Consider the following 15,175-nt stretch of genomic DNA (forward strand, 5'->3'; position numbering starts at 1 on the left):
CTATTTAGTAGCAAATGGTAAATACCTAGAAAGTGATTATGCATGAAAATAATGTGTTAGTACCTGAATTACAGCTCTGTTTTTCTGTCCTTCTACCTGACTTTCCTAGCTCTTGAAGCTTTCTAATTCCTAAGCTTCATATATTCATCTTCACTTCTGTTTGGATATATAACCAGAGGCAATGGAAAGAAGATAACTCTCTTTTTTGGTTCTGTGTTGTTGTATATGTCAGGGCAGCCTCTGGCTTCCAGACACAGTAACTGCATGGTAATTGAATTCCTCACATGCTAAACAACACACTGAGCAGTATTGCTACCTAATAACCTATAAAATTTTATTTAAAATTTCCAATGAGAAGTAAAGAAATACATAATACTGGGTCGTGTCAGCAGCACGTGGTGGTCTGGATTATCTGCAGTAAAATTACTTATAATGCATTAGCAATTTAAAGACTGTTTGAAATAAAATAAAAAAGAATGTGTGTGAGTCACGTACATTTGGCCAAATAGAAGAAGTTTGACAGTTTCAGCCTCAACACTATGATCTTTGCCCAAAGAGCTCTCAAATCTACTTGCTTCAGTAAGAGTTTCCACTAGTACAAGGTACTTTTGGCTCTTAAAAGCTGGAAAAACTACCACCCAAATGGCAAGTGCAGTAGCAAAGTCAGAATACTGGGTTGTTATGATTAGTGGAAATTATATTTGACAATTAGAAAAATAATGATTGATAATTAATTTTCAATTACAGTTGAATCTACAAAGATATATTGTGTTGGATCCACATTTAGACAGAAACAACTGGAACAGGAATGGTATAATTAAAAGCTCCTACACAGATGTTTCTGCTCAATTTTCAGGGATCTCTCCTTTTCCCTGCACCTCAATCTCTGCCATTTAGCAAGATCCTTCAACTCTCTTTGTAATATTTTCAGAAGGCAGGGTAGGCTGCCTCGTGGTGAAAAGATAGGACAGCCTGCTTCTGTTTCACTCAGATACACACACACCCTAAATATCTACTGTATGTGTGTGTGAATTGGGAGTGGAAGAATGGTGGGGAGTCAGACATAAGTTGACATAGTGAAGATCCCTCATCTTTTTTTTTTTAGGTAAGACTGTCTCTGGCAATCCCACAAAAAGAATTTAGTCTTTTCCTCTCTTGTTAGCCAGACTGAGGTTCCCTTTTTTAAGGAAAAGTAATTTGTTTCCTGGTCTGTGTTTCTCATGATAACTTAAAGAGCTATCAGAAGAAATTTTAGTTCTTGCTGTGTGGGAAGGAAGTGAAATTTCTGCCCAGAGAACTGGATCAAAGCCCTAGTGCATACCACGAACAAACATACCCAAACATTGTTAAGGTTTTTACTCATCTGTCAAGTGCAGTGGGTAAGCTTTCTTTAAATTTCCCATTTATATCCTGCATCTATAAAATAATCTTATATAATCAATTAACTATATGTTATCATATTACATATCTGGTTTTTTTCCAGCTGGAAAATGACTGGATTAGTATTTATGGAATTTTATTTTGAATTCTAGTTGTTTTATGCATTCTAGTCATTTCTGTGTAATATATATAATATTATATTATATTATATTATGATCTATGGTGGTAAATAAAATGATGATGATGATGATGATGTTGATTGGATTAGGCTTCCAGGTTTATTAAAGTACTCAACCCATTAAATTTTAAATTAATGATGGAGGTGACACCATTTCTTCCTTAATATCTCTTTAGAAATTGTGCTGCCACTTACCAGTGCAAGAACATTAAGGAACTCCCGAGTATCAAAGTGCAGCAGTGTACGTACATAAGGGTAAACCTCTTCTTCTGCAGGTGCCTCAGCTGAGTGCAAACGGATAAGAAATTCAAACACCTGCAGTGAAAAATTTATAAACACACACACACATCAATAAGTCAGTGTTTGCATTCTTGAAGACTGTTTCAGGCTTATCAGTTCTGAGAAGCATTTTCAAGACCAGGGAATACATTTCCAGCAATATTTTCTATTATTTAAATTCCATCCAGCATGTGTGTAGCTTGTTTTCCTGTACAGGTTCAATATCTAGCAGTAGGCAAAGCACTTCGGTTTAACATTTCCAAGGGTTTCTTACAACCACTTTCACAATTATTGACATTTATTATTGCTCATTGGCATTTGAGAAGGATTATTGCCACAGGTTTCCTAAATAAAGAATTCAAGCAGAGGAAATAAGTGCATTTGTCTTCCAGTTTACTTTTCAAAATAAGTCTGTTCTTTTATATTGAATCAGTTTATTAAGACAAATGGAAAGCAAAAGACAAAAAATATAGGCCCCATACAGACAGGCCAAAATAAAACTGCTTCGGGTCACTTTGGAGGTATGCTGTTTAAGTGATGCATTTGTCCTAAGAGTCCGGAAGCCGCAGCAAAGCCACAATCCAGTCCTTCGGACTGAAGCACAGCTTTGGCACAGCTTCTGGCCTCTTAAGATGTGTGTGTCATTTAAACAGCATACCTCCAAAGTGACCCGAATCAGCTTTATTTTGGCAGTCTGTATGGGACCATAGTTAGAATTTAAAATAGTAGATAAGGTATGAAAATCTAATGAACAGCTGGGCAAATGCTGGGAAAATAACATGTCACACCTGTGGGAAAATTTCAACATCATGCTCTTATTAACAATATTGAGATTTGTTCCATCCATTATGTGCAATATAAGGGCCATGTTCTCAGTTATCCAGTTCTGTCACAAAACATCCAGACTGAAGCTGGGTAAAAAACTGGAAGAGAAGCGTACTTGTAGCCCAGGTGCAGACTGGGCTCAACATCCAAAACTGCCTCCTACATTTCCTGCTTAAGGGTTTGGATGTGGCACGAATATCCTTCTGACAGTAGACAGGAGCTCTATTGTTGGTGGGAACATGCCCCCAAGACACTCAAATTACAAACACAAAGCTTCACAGAAGTGTTAATCAGGCATAAGCCTTAAGAAGGTTTTTTGAAGGTGCAGCGTGGAAGGTGTTTGAACTGTTGGATCCAAGGTCATTCTTTTGTCACACGTAACACCAGAATCAGATATTTTTCCTCCCACTGACACCAATGGAAGGGAAACATTTTAAAATCCACTGGCAACACACATGTGTACACATGGTAAGTTCACTTTTCTGCATCTACCCTGACTGGTCAAAGTCAGCATGGTTTTGAAAATGTGAAGATCCAACATATCATTTCTTTCACCCCAGTAACATTTACAACTGCTCAGTAACTTGCTCTAGCCAATTTGAGGAAAAAAATAGTGAGATTACACCAACCAATCACTATTTTTAAAACAAGTTCGGCTCTGTAACATCTGTACCTGGATCATGATTATGATATCATTGACTCTGGTTAGCAGATACATCAACGACTCACAGGAACAGAACATTATACCAAAGTTACAATCAGAAATAACAGTACAAATACATGGGATAAAGACTGCCCATTAATTAAATGGGCTATGCATGCAATCTGTATGCAAGTTTACAGACTGACAAAAACAAACCCCAGTGGATACCAAGGGCCCACTGTATAAACATTTAAAATGAGATTCAATAGATCAAAATCCTGTCTATGCTTATATTCCTTTGCAATGTTTAATTTACAATGAAAACACTACACACACACACACACAGAGTGCACCCGCGTCATACGCGGACGCACTGTATGCGGCTTTCAGCATACGCTGATAGCTGCGCGGAAGCACGCAGGGTGCGCGGGGCAGCACGTCCCATTTAGATTAATGGGGTGTGGCACCATGCTGCCGCCACATGCACAAACCCCATTACTTTCAATGGGGCTCAAGCATACGCGTTTTTTTAACACGGGAAGTCTGGAACAGATCCCCTGCGTAAAAAAGGGCACACTGTATATGTGTGTGTGTATATATAATATTTTAATAAATCCTTTATATACATACATACATATATATATATATATCCTTGATAGGCATTAAAAAACTAACATAGCTATTAGACTACCAGAAAAGAACAAAACCAGAAAAAGAATATATTAAAGTCCTAAAATGACTATTTCTCAACTGAAAGGCAGCAGGGGATGGAAAATCTAAATGCACATTCAAAAGAGCTCTGGGACAATTATAAAGGTCTATGACAGACAATCAAAAACCTACTGTTATCCAGATGACAGCAATTTCTTATCAGATATCTGCAAAGTTACTGCTAACTTCAAGAGTCATCGTTGCTATTACGTCGTTATATGCTTTAGAGCAATATGTATCCGTGACAGAGTCATCTGCCACCATTAATATAGTTTACATCTGTGAACCATCTTAGACAAAGAACAAGACACAAATGGTACACAGATAATGAAACTATCCTTCTGCATCTCTTTTACTTGCTTTTGCTTTTTGCAGCACTGCCTGCTTTATCTCATATTTTCTATAGAATTCTTGTACTTCTACAGACATCAAAATGTGGACCAGTCGTCTATGCAGCTGAGCCTAAAAATACCTTGACAAAGTGAGCAGTTAATATTCAAAGATGATGGAAAGAAGGGAAGCCTATAATAAATGATGCTTTTGGAAATATATTTGTTTCGTATCGAACACACCAATACAAACACCCACCTTTTAAAAAAATATTATTTTTTGCTGGTAAGACTCACCTGGTTTTTAACCAAAGGTACCAGATCTTCAGGAATATTGCCCAGTGGATAAGCTCGACCTGCCAAACAGCAACTGTAAGGCAACAGAAATAAAAGTTAAAACACTGTTCTGTAAGGAACACATCATATACTTATCCCTAAATGTAACTAGAAAAGTCCTTCAACTACTTTGCCGAAGTGGGACGTACAACAAAATGCAGCAGTACTTCTGTTCATGATTCCAGCCAATTTTCCATATGCTACCATCAATCAGTATTCTGCACCCACTGAGCATGCTCAATCTTCATTAGGTTGCAGGTGGGTATGTGAGATAGATGGTTGTCCTTTTTTGTTTTTGTTTTTTAAGTTTGTTTGTTTGTTACTTTTTTGAAACCTACTTCTTTTATTTATATCCTAATCTTTTCCCACAACTTGCACATACAAAAATATAGAGTTTATATTTTAGATATTTCCCAAGCCAACCAATTTCCCCCTCTGGGGCACAGATAATACAGTTTGCATCACAAAGGAACAGGCAATCAGAAAATGAATTTGCTAATTCTGTATATGACATTTTATAAAAGCTGCTTTTTCTTATCAGCATCATATATGCATTCTCAAAGCTTCCTTCCCTGAAATATGTGTCATTCGTTTGTATCCATAATCCATTCTCCTCTATGAAAAACCATTTACTACTAATATTATTTCCCACTCATTATCTATATTGTATTGAACAAAACATGCATTGCTTGTAAACTAGATTTGTAGAAATTGGACCAAAATTGTGGGGGATGTCAGGGATATGACTTTTGGGTTTTACTGAAAAATCCTCTATCTTTCTCCCTTCCTTCCAAACAAATTTGACCATTATACAGGGGCAGCATGACAAAAGATTATAACCTTCCACTGAACTATTAGACAACTACTGAATTACATGAATCATAGAAATCACTAAACAAATTAAAATTGATAATAGCTATGCAAAGTAAGACAACCAGCAAGGAAATCCTATGCTCCAATTATAGACACCTGCCCTAGGCATTAGACCTCCAGGGATTTTAAAGTTACTACAGCTTTGTTAGCATGTTACATTAGTGCTGGTTCAATTCAGTTAGTAGAGCACAGAAATTGTAACCATTAGGGCTAGATAGAAAGAAGTAGAACAAAGAATCCTACAGTATCTCAAGCCCTACTTTCATATTATACTACCTCTTCTACAGGAATCACAGGAAGCTTATCAAACTATTGGTCCATGTACCTCAGTAATGCTTGCTAGTGTAAGTTAAAATACTCATGCAGGAGCTACTGAATGACCAAGGGAAACATTGTCCTCATTTTGTGCCACTCCACTCACACAGCACACAGGAGAAACAAATCACAACTTTCCTCTGGAACAATACTGGAGCATCTACAAAATATTACCATGTCAAGGAATCTACTTCTTGAATATGGCATTCAGGATAGATTTTTACATTTGACTGTATGTTGTGCACATTTAGAACACAGAAGCAAATATCTTAGTGGTAGAACTTAAGTGGAATAACATGGCTCATAAGGAGGAATACTTTACATAGTCTATGATAGAACAATTTTAGGAAGAACTGATTGCTAGCATTCACAGTCTTAAAATTTTCATATGCTTCTCAGAACAGAACCCACAAACAGAAACAGGATTGTTAATCTGATTATTCTAGTGATCTCCTTTACAAACTTTCTTTATACAGTTATGCTGCTCTGAAACCTTAACCAGTAAGAGTAATAGACAGGAAGTACCATACCTTATATAGACAAGAAGCTTGTTGCCCATTATTACTTGCTCATCTAAGACAATTTAAAGGGGAAAAAGGCTTTGAAATCATCTGACACAATGAACAGTTAGATTCATGTCTACAGAAAGTTCGTGTCTGTAGATATTTTCTAAAGATGTAGGCATGAATGCAGATTTACTTGCAATAATGGTGTGACAACATCACTATACTGTTTCATTTAAATGCTAATTTTCATGAAGCAAAGCTACAATGCTAAACAACCAGTACTACTAACTACTGTACCATTTAGTGAGCAGTAGGTACTCTATAAAACATAGAAATCACAGCCTGTCTGTTCATAGAATCTTGAAGATGCAATCCTGTCCTTTACAAAATGTCTGAAAGAGCAGGGAAAGCTAATCAGTTCCCTTGTGCTTGAGACAGGACTATAGGAAGCTTCCATATACAGACCATTGGTCCATCTACCTGAAGATAACAGGTAATGGTTCTCCAGGGTCTTCATGTAATCATTTGCCTGAGTTCACTAAGGTAAAGAAAAGCAGTGTACGACAATGGTTTTCAAACATTTTACTCTTGTGATTCCCTTTACATCTACATGTGGATGTCGCCCGCCTCAACACAGTATATAAATAAAAAATATTTTGTTTGTTTATTATGTGTATTTTGATTCACACATTCATGTATATTCATATTTTAAAAGTTAATAGCTCTCATCCTCCTCCTCCCTCAGGAAGAGGCTCCAAGCACCTTCCTTGCCCTTCTCCTCCCCTCCAGGACAGAAAAAGTTTGGGAAGTGGAGGATGACGTGGGATCAGCATCTCCAAGTCTCATGCCCCACTGAGCAACTCTTGCACACACCCCAGGGGTCCTACCCCACAGTCTGAGAACCACTATTGTAGGATCATTATGCATGTGAGCTTGATGCTAGATAGATGAAAAACATTTCTACAGCAAAACATAGCAACTAGGAAAAATGCATTAGCCTTTGTTTCCTCAAATTTATAGATACTGCAGACTAAATAACCTTCCCCCAAACTACTCAAAATGCCTGTATAATTTTTAAAAAATCTAAATAAACAGTACATCAAATAAAGCATACCTGAAAGGGACTTTCCAGCACTAAGCGGGTGAGCAATGACCTTGAATAATTTCTATAATAAAATTGAAAGAGTGGGTTAAACACAAAAAGTTAACACACACATTGTTTTTAAAAAAATGCTTTTTATTAAATAAGTTTAACTACATTAAAAACATACAAACAAAATACTTGCCAAAATACAGAACAAAAAAGAAAGAACAGAAAGAGCAAAAAGAAATAGAAAAAGAATAGACAAACAAACAAAGAAACTAATATTTACAATGACTTCTGGCTTTCTTTGCAGTGATTATAATTCTTAGTACCAAAGCCTCACTTCTCCAATTACAAAATAAAATAAAATAAATTCTATATGAACTTCTACCACTTAAACAAACCTATTGATTATTAAATGCCACAATTAACATACACTAAAATGGCTGTACTGAAAGACCCCAAGAAAGCCCAGCATGGGATTAGCTAGTTTCTTTAGAGACTAAATGTGTTCTGACTTCCTATGCTAAACGGGCTTTCTTCATCTATATGACACTGTTCCCTCATAAAGGCTGGTTGCTGTCTTTAAATATAGGAACCAGTGTGAGAATCAGTATGGATCCAGAAAAGTCAACATACAAAAGATATCACCTGGCTGGTGGTAGGATTTACAAAACCAACATTTATTTATTTCAAGTGCTTCTGTATCACCTCACACCCCACAAGGGCTCCTGAGGCGATGAACAAATAAAAACCAATTAAAACAATGCAAAGATAAAGGCATTTTAAAAACACAGTAAAATAGTTTTTAAAAGCAGTCGAAAAATAGTCCTAGAATCCAGTTTTGAATCAATTAAAACAGCAATTTCTTTTTTATTATTATTATTGTTTTTGACAATGTAACAAAATTAAAGTCAGTACATTCTTAATCCAGCAATCATTACAAATTAGTTGTATTTCAAATAATTGTGTACTGTAAATACTGGCTCCCATTTTTATACATTCACTGTCATTCTTTTATACTGTTATCGCCATCCCCTTGTCCTTTTCCGTACTATTCGGTCATAGTTTGGAATGTTGAACAGCAAATCATGTTTGTTCTTCCATACAACAATCTTATTAAAGTTTACTGATTCACTTTTATATACATTGTCTATTTCTATTTATAAGACATCTGTGTTTGTTACATAGATTAATTTCTCCTTAAATTTACATATCTTTTGTGATTTTCTTAGATACTCTCATTTTCACAAATACAATAACACATTTATAGTAACACTTTTGTATTGCGATTTCCTCATTTTTCAGTACCAAACATGAGTTCCCTTGATTCTTGTAATCTGAAAGGTTTGTCATTGTTTAATAGTCAGGTTTTGAAACAAAAACATGAATTGGGGTAATATGTTCTTTTTGACTGTTGCGATTCTGCCAAAAAAAAAAAAGAGCTTTAACTTTGACCACCTGTCCAGGTCTGCTTTAACTTTCCTCCACATGACCACATAATTTCAATTTTCAATTAAAACAGCAATTTCAAACACTGAATGGCATGTGGAACAGCACTGTTTCAGCTGCCTGCTGGTAGTTTTAAAGAGTTGGGGCATACTCGTAATGATACTATAGTCTTTGTTTGGTCTAACTCAATGTAAATCCAGGAGTGCAGCATTCATCACACAATATCATCGCTACCATATGTAATGATATATGCATGGAATTCAATGTATAATTTCATTGTAGATGCTAATTTGTGCAGAGAGTGCATATTACATGAAACAGTCTTTAATTGCCAGATATACAACCAGGGCTGTGGTAAAAGTGATAAACAAATTCTCTAATACTTGAGTAGCTATCACTGTCCTTCAGAACATTTTTCAGCATTAAATACTAGACAGAAAATTGGTAATTGATCAGTTTATGCACACAACTACTTCACTATGGCTACAGTCGCTGAACTAACACTGTTCTTATAAAAACTGATACAGAATCATATGTGCTCATCTAAATTGGAACAGCTAATGTTTTGACCATCATCCATCTCCATCAATAATGATGATTAGGAGCTGCAGTCTAACAACACCTGAAGAGCAACATGCTTCCCATCATTAAACTAAACGCAAAGGATAGTTGGTGATCAGTTAAAATAACATCATGACATGAACAAATTATACACCATTTATTTTCTTGCAAGTGAAGAAGTGACAGTATTGTTTATTGATGGATAAGATAAAGGAGACTTGTTTTATGTCTAACAAAATGTCAATCCAATTATATATTGGTAGCTGACATTAAGGAAGTATCACTATTTTTATGAGATTCTCTTTCAAACCAAGTCTCAAACACCTAGTTAAAAGTTGACCTTGTCCCTTATGCTGTTCACAGTGGCAGAATTCAACTGAATCATGCATATATAATCTTCTAAATAGCCTTACAATATTTCTTAATATAGACGAAACACATCTGCACCCACACAGTTTAAAATAATTTGTCAGATAAGAATTGAAATGGATAAGAAAGAACAAATGACGTAAATGATAACTAAAGTTTGTCCAAGGGCCTCTTTACTTGTTTCTCAATGATATATTGCATATTTTGGATACTTAACAAGATCTCCCCATGCAACCAGAACTAAGTAAGTGAGTGAGCATGCGTGCGTGCGTGAGTCAGAGAGAGAGAGAATAACAAGTAAACGAGTTTTCTGTTTATTTCCGTGAAAAGGGAGGACAGTTTGGATCCAGTGGTTCAAATAAAGAGTCCAGTCCAGCTCAGAAGCATCGCTATGGTGGTGTGGGAGATGTGGACCACATCAAGTGACACCCTAAGAGGAAGAGTGACACCACTGCTCCCCAAACATATGCCTTTTAGCAGAAACACGCTGTAGCATTTGCCTGAGACCTTTAAATTGCTGGAGCTCAGCAGAAGAGATGGTGTGAGTGAGGCAAGGCTCAATGGAAGGAGAAAGGAGAGGGCTCAGATTTTGGAGGTTTTTTAAATGATTTTTTTAAAATTAAATTTTACTTTAATTAAATGAAACTATTTACATATAGGCTGTGTGTATGATATTGTAACTTAAAGGTATACTTTTAATTTTGCTAGTTATTTATATCACAACTATTGCCACTACATTCAGTGATATATGAGGGGGAGGGTAACACCATGAGCTATTGCACTGTGTGACACCAACCCTAATAATGCCACTGGTCCAATGGACTCACTACTTTTTCCTTGTAGTAAGGAGAAAGAGTGTGCAAGAACTTGAAATTATGATGAAATTGAAATCTCCCTAGATCTGTCTGTGGTGACACATGCCTTGATAACATCACATTTGGACTACTGTAATGCACTCTATGTGGGGATGCCTTTGGAAACTGTTCTGAAACTTCAGTGGGTCCAGAATGCTGACTGGAGTTAGATATAGGGAACATATCACTCCCTTGTTGGAACAGCTTCACTGGCTACCGGTTCGTTTCCAGGCACAATTCAAAGTACTGGTCATGACACATAGAGCCCTATATGGCTTAGGTCCAGATTATTTGAAGAATTGTATCTCCCCATATGAGCCTGCCAGAACACTAAGATCATCAGAAGAAGGCTTTCTCTCGGTCCCACCACCATCCCAGGTTCACTTGGTGAGGACACGAGAGACAGCCTTCTCGGTGGCTGCTCCCACCCTCTGGAACTCCCTTCTGTGGGAGGCTACACTGGGCCCCTCTTTGCTTGCCTTTTGATGACAGGCTAAGCAGTTTTTATTTAAGCAAGTGTTTAAAACAGAACCATGCAAAAGAGTTTTTTTTTATTGAGCATATTATTGCCTTTTAACTTCTATTATATTTTAATGTAATTTTATATTGTCTTTAGATATTTTAACTGTTTTGTATTTTATTGTAATGCTTTTTAAATCTATGAGCCTCCTTGGGTCCCTTTGGGGAGAAAGGTGGCATATAAAATAAATAAATAAATAAAATAGTTAGCATATGGTTTCAAATTTCCTACCTCCATTGGAGTAATGAAATCATTCATTCCACTGTTGTAGACATAGATCATGGCATCATACAAACGGTTTTCCCAACACATTAGGACAACCTAAGAGCAAAAGCAGATTAGAGATTTGTTAAAAACTGTGAACACCATTTCTGAGAGTATATTCTACTTATCTATATGAACTCACTTAGTAATACTCATACATAGAGTAATACTCATACATAGAGTTGCAAATTGTTTTCTTAGTCCAATAGTACTTTGTCTTTTTGCATAAATTATAAAATTTATTAGGATCGCAAGAATCCCAGCTTTTTTAAAAAAAAAAAAATCTGGCCCTCATTACTGCAGACAGGAAGCTCAGAATCATGCAAACTAGGCTGGAGAGAGCATTTTACTTATTGCATGTCACAACAGTAGCCAGTTATCTGAGACAAGGACGATCATGGGAAAGCTCTTCTTCCTGTTCTGAATCTTGCTGGACTGAAGGATAACTTGACTGGCCTATCAGGCATGTGTTCTACCTTCAGTACAACTGCTTCATCTTCCAAGGAAGCTGAACTTTTCCTTGGAAAAAGGAGGGGGCATGACACTAGAATTCTAAAATTTCTGTCTTGGCTGGATTGAATTTGAACCAATTTCAATATGTGTAAGAAAATCTACATGAGTCAGCCCTACATGCTTAGGACTCTATAGGCTTAGGCTCCATTCCAACATTACGTCCAATATATCGAGGCAGAGTTGGCCTGGAGGAAGTAAGCACTGTCTTGATTCCAAATAGTTCAATGTATCTGTGAATAACATACTGTTCTGCTATCCTTACACTAGAGGCCAGTCTGTCAACCACAATTTACCCTACAGTAGGGACAGTAATTAATCAAGATAATTATGTATTGCATATAAGTCATTTAAGAATCTTGTTTGGCTTCAAAACACTTGAGTACTAGGGAGCAAAGGTAAAACTACTCAGAACAATGCAATAACATTTTTAAAATCCTCCACATGTGAACCAGTAAATATGGAAAATCAATCAACGACAGTAGTAAAAGATGGTCACCTGCTGTATATCTAGACTGGTAACATCCATATGTACAATGCAAGCCTCCATGTTTGCCATTAAGTTCCTATCTTGAAAGTGCAGCAGCAAATCTTTCATAATTTGAGCTGTCATGCCCACCAACTTATCGCTTATAATGTAAGGCTCAAGACACTCTAGGAAGACACCCTTTGCCACAGAGTTTTCGGCCATCTTGTCATACATCTGACTAAACAATAGGTCCCTAGAAGAAAGACAACTGATTAGTAGGTATATTACTGAAAACTAATAACTTTTTGGGCTAGCTATACTTAAATTCTTATATAAAAAGGAAAAGGGTGGGGGAGAAATCTAGTGGCACACTTAAGACTAGCTAACTTATTTTAACATGGGTTATAACTTTTTAGATGCAATGGCAGGATAAGGTATTTTAATTAATTTCTAAACATTATAAGCAGTGAACAATACTTTCTCTGTTTAGATTCAAGCTTTACTGTCTGGTTTTTAAAGGATATAATTTAGTCACCTACTATTTTGAAACTAAGGCCCAAAACAGGCAAATAGAGTGACGTTTAGATGACGCCCACTCCCGAAATGGCCGGAAGCTGCTTTGATGCTGTTGAAGAGGGCCTGAAGCTGCCGGCAAAAGTAGCAGATTTAATCTGCTCCTGCCAGAAGCCTGCTTAGGGAGCAAGCTGTCCGGGTGATTGCAGCCTGTCTGCTTCATCCCTAAGCAGTTTGCAAATGCACCGGGGTGATACATGACCAATCCGATAGGGCATGGCATATGACTATGTACTTCATAAATGTCAACTATTAGATCACAAGTTTCTTCTGCAACACCTGCTGTAGGCAGCTTAGAGGGCCAGGGTCAGCATAGGTTGAATCCCCAATGCGGTATATATGGCAAACATCTTAAATTCAATATGCAGTCTCTCACTTACATCCGCTGAAGCAGCAGGCAGTAATCAACAATGACAGGGACCATATCCTGCGGAAGGACCACAAAGAAAAGGTCACTAACAATTCACAAATACTATAGAATATTTTATTACTGCTATAGCCTGTTTCTTCAAAGAATTTTGAGCTTTTTATCAAATGAGGGAGCTTAATAATTTAAAGAACTGTTCCTTGCACATTGTCCCCAAGACAGAAAAGACTTGAGACTTCCCCTGCATATATCTTTTTTCATTTTTTGTTAACTAGAGTGGATTAATCTTGTACCTCTTAAAGTAACAGTCATGCTACCACAAAAAAGAGCATGATCATAAACTAGGGAGTGAGAGATTAGTTGCCTAAGGTGGGAGTAGGGGGGAGATGAACTCTGTCCTGCCTTTTCATTCCATGCCCCAAACCCTACTGGTCAAGTAGATGAATATTCAATTAAATAAAAGCATTTCCAACATCTAGCTGTCAGCCCTCTGCATCTGTCCCCAAAGGTGGCTGCCTGAATCTCTCTAACAATAAGTCACTGCAAGATTTAACCATAGGGGCTTGAATATTTCTTGAAAATATTCATAAGCTATTGTTAGGTTTATATTTGAAGACACTGACTCTGTCGATTGCAAGTTTGGCAGGTTGGCAGTTCAAGGTCCAAGTGCTGTGTGATGGGGTGAGCTCCCATCACTAGTCCCAGCTTCTTCTGCCAGTTTTGCATTTCAAAAGTATGCATATGCAAGTGATGAGAAGGTGGGAAGGTAAACAGCATTCTGTACAGTCATGCTGGCCACATGACACAGAGTAGTCTTTGACAATGCTGGCTCTTCAGCTTAGTAACAGAGATGAGCATCGCCCCCTACAGTCGACACGGCTTGATAACCTTGTCAAGGGGAATACCTTTACCTTTAAGCAGATATAACTGTATTTTAAAAAAAAGTGACCATTCCAACCATTGTAATGTACCTGAAAGTGTTGCTCCATAACTTGGATTTTACCCTGGTCAGGACATTTCTTCATAATTCTATCAGCATATTGGATAAGGATCTCAACCATCTTCAAAGGAGAAAAGGTAGCAGGGTTAGATAATTCCTATTATATTTTATATTAAGGAAGATTAAGGAAAGATTGCATGTGAAATCAAGCATAAAACTCATCAGAAAAAGAAACACTCCCTAAATATCGGTGCAAAATCCACTGTCTTCTTAAACCTTCTCTGCACAAGAAATGCAAAACACATTCTCATTTGCTGTCTGCAGTCCATGTTATCATCCCACATGGTTGCTAATGTTCAACAATTGTGTATTCTCAGTCTTCAAACTGCCATATTCTGCACATGAGAAAATCTAATCCTTCATATGAATGGTTCAAAAGGAGCATCTTTGAGAGGAGACTATAATCTTACATCTGAAACAAAATAAAACTGAGGGAAAAGAAAACTCACTCTGTCTGCAACAACAGCCTTCCGTTTGTGTTCATCACCAGACAACCCTGTTTAAAACAAAAAAGAAACAGAAGCAGGATACAATTTTCTTTTCAGAATCTGAGTGCAAATGGGGAGAGCTTATAACTCAAAACAATATTTGTCTACTCTACTCCCATCAAAGGCTCAACTCTCATAAGAAAATTTTCAAGTAAGCTTTTAAACACATAACTTATCTATATCTATGACATAATTATAACATTCTAGGTCTTGAGGTTACTAAACATGACGTTTTCCCCTTAGTGAAATCCAAAAGCAACATTTGCAGCATTCTGTCTTAACTGAGCTA

General features: G+C 36.8%; 1 protein-coding gene across 3 annotated transcripts in view; it reads right to left on the bottom strand.

Annotated features, from left to right (window-relative positions):
- Positions 1-15,175, bottom strand: part of VPS8 (VPS8 subunit of CORVET complex) — a 135,377-nt gene that overhangs the window by 88,912 nt on the left and 31,290 nt on the right. For all 3 annotated transcript variants that reach the window (XM_089509435.1, XM_089509436.1, XM_089509438.1), the window contains 9 exons: positions 14,848-14,894; positions 14,370-14,459; positions 13,412-13,458; positions 12,489-12,711; positions 11,447-11,536; positions 7,490-7,541; positions 6,400-6,442; positions 4,643-4,715; positions 1,754-1,873 (listed from right to left, as the gene is read on the bottom strand). In XM_089509435.1, the coding sequence (XP_089365561.1) occupies positions 1,754-1,873; positions 4,643-4,715; positions 6,400-6,442; positions 7,490-7,541; positions 11,447-11,536; positions 12,489-12,711; positions 13,412-13,458; positions 14,370-14,459; positions 14,848-14,894 (785 nt within the window). The remainder of the gene's footprint in view (positions 1-1,753; positions 1,874-4,642; positions 4,716-6,399; positions 6,443-7,489; positions 7,542-11,446; positions 11,537-12,488; positions 12,712-13,411; positions 13,459-14,369; positions 14,460-14,847; positions 14,895-15,175) is intronic.

Source organism: Sceloporus occidentalis, unplaced genomic scaffold (assembly GCF_023333645.1).
Source record: "Sceloporus occidentalis isolate IW3139 unplaced genomic scaffold, rSceOcc1.0.p SCAF_2, whole genome shotgun sequence".
NCBI classification, from domain to species: domain Eukaryota; kingdom Metazoa; phylum Chordata; class Lepidosauria; order Squamata; family Phrynosomatidae; genus Sceloporus; species Sceloporus occidentalis.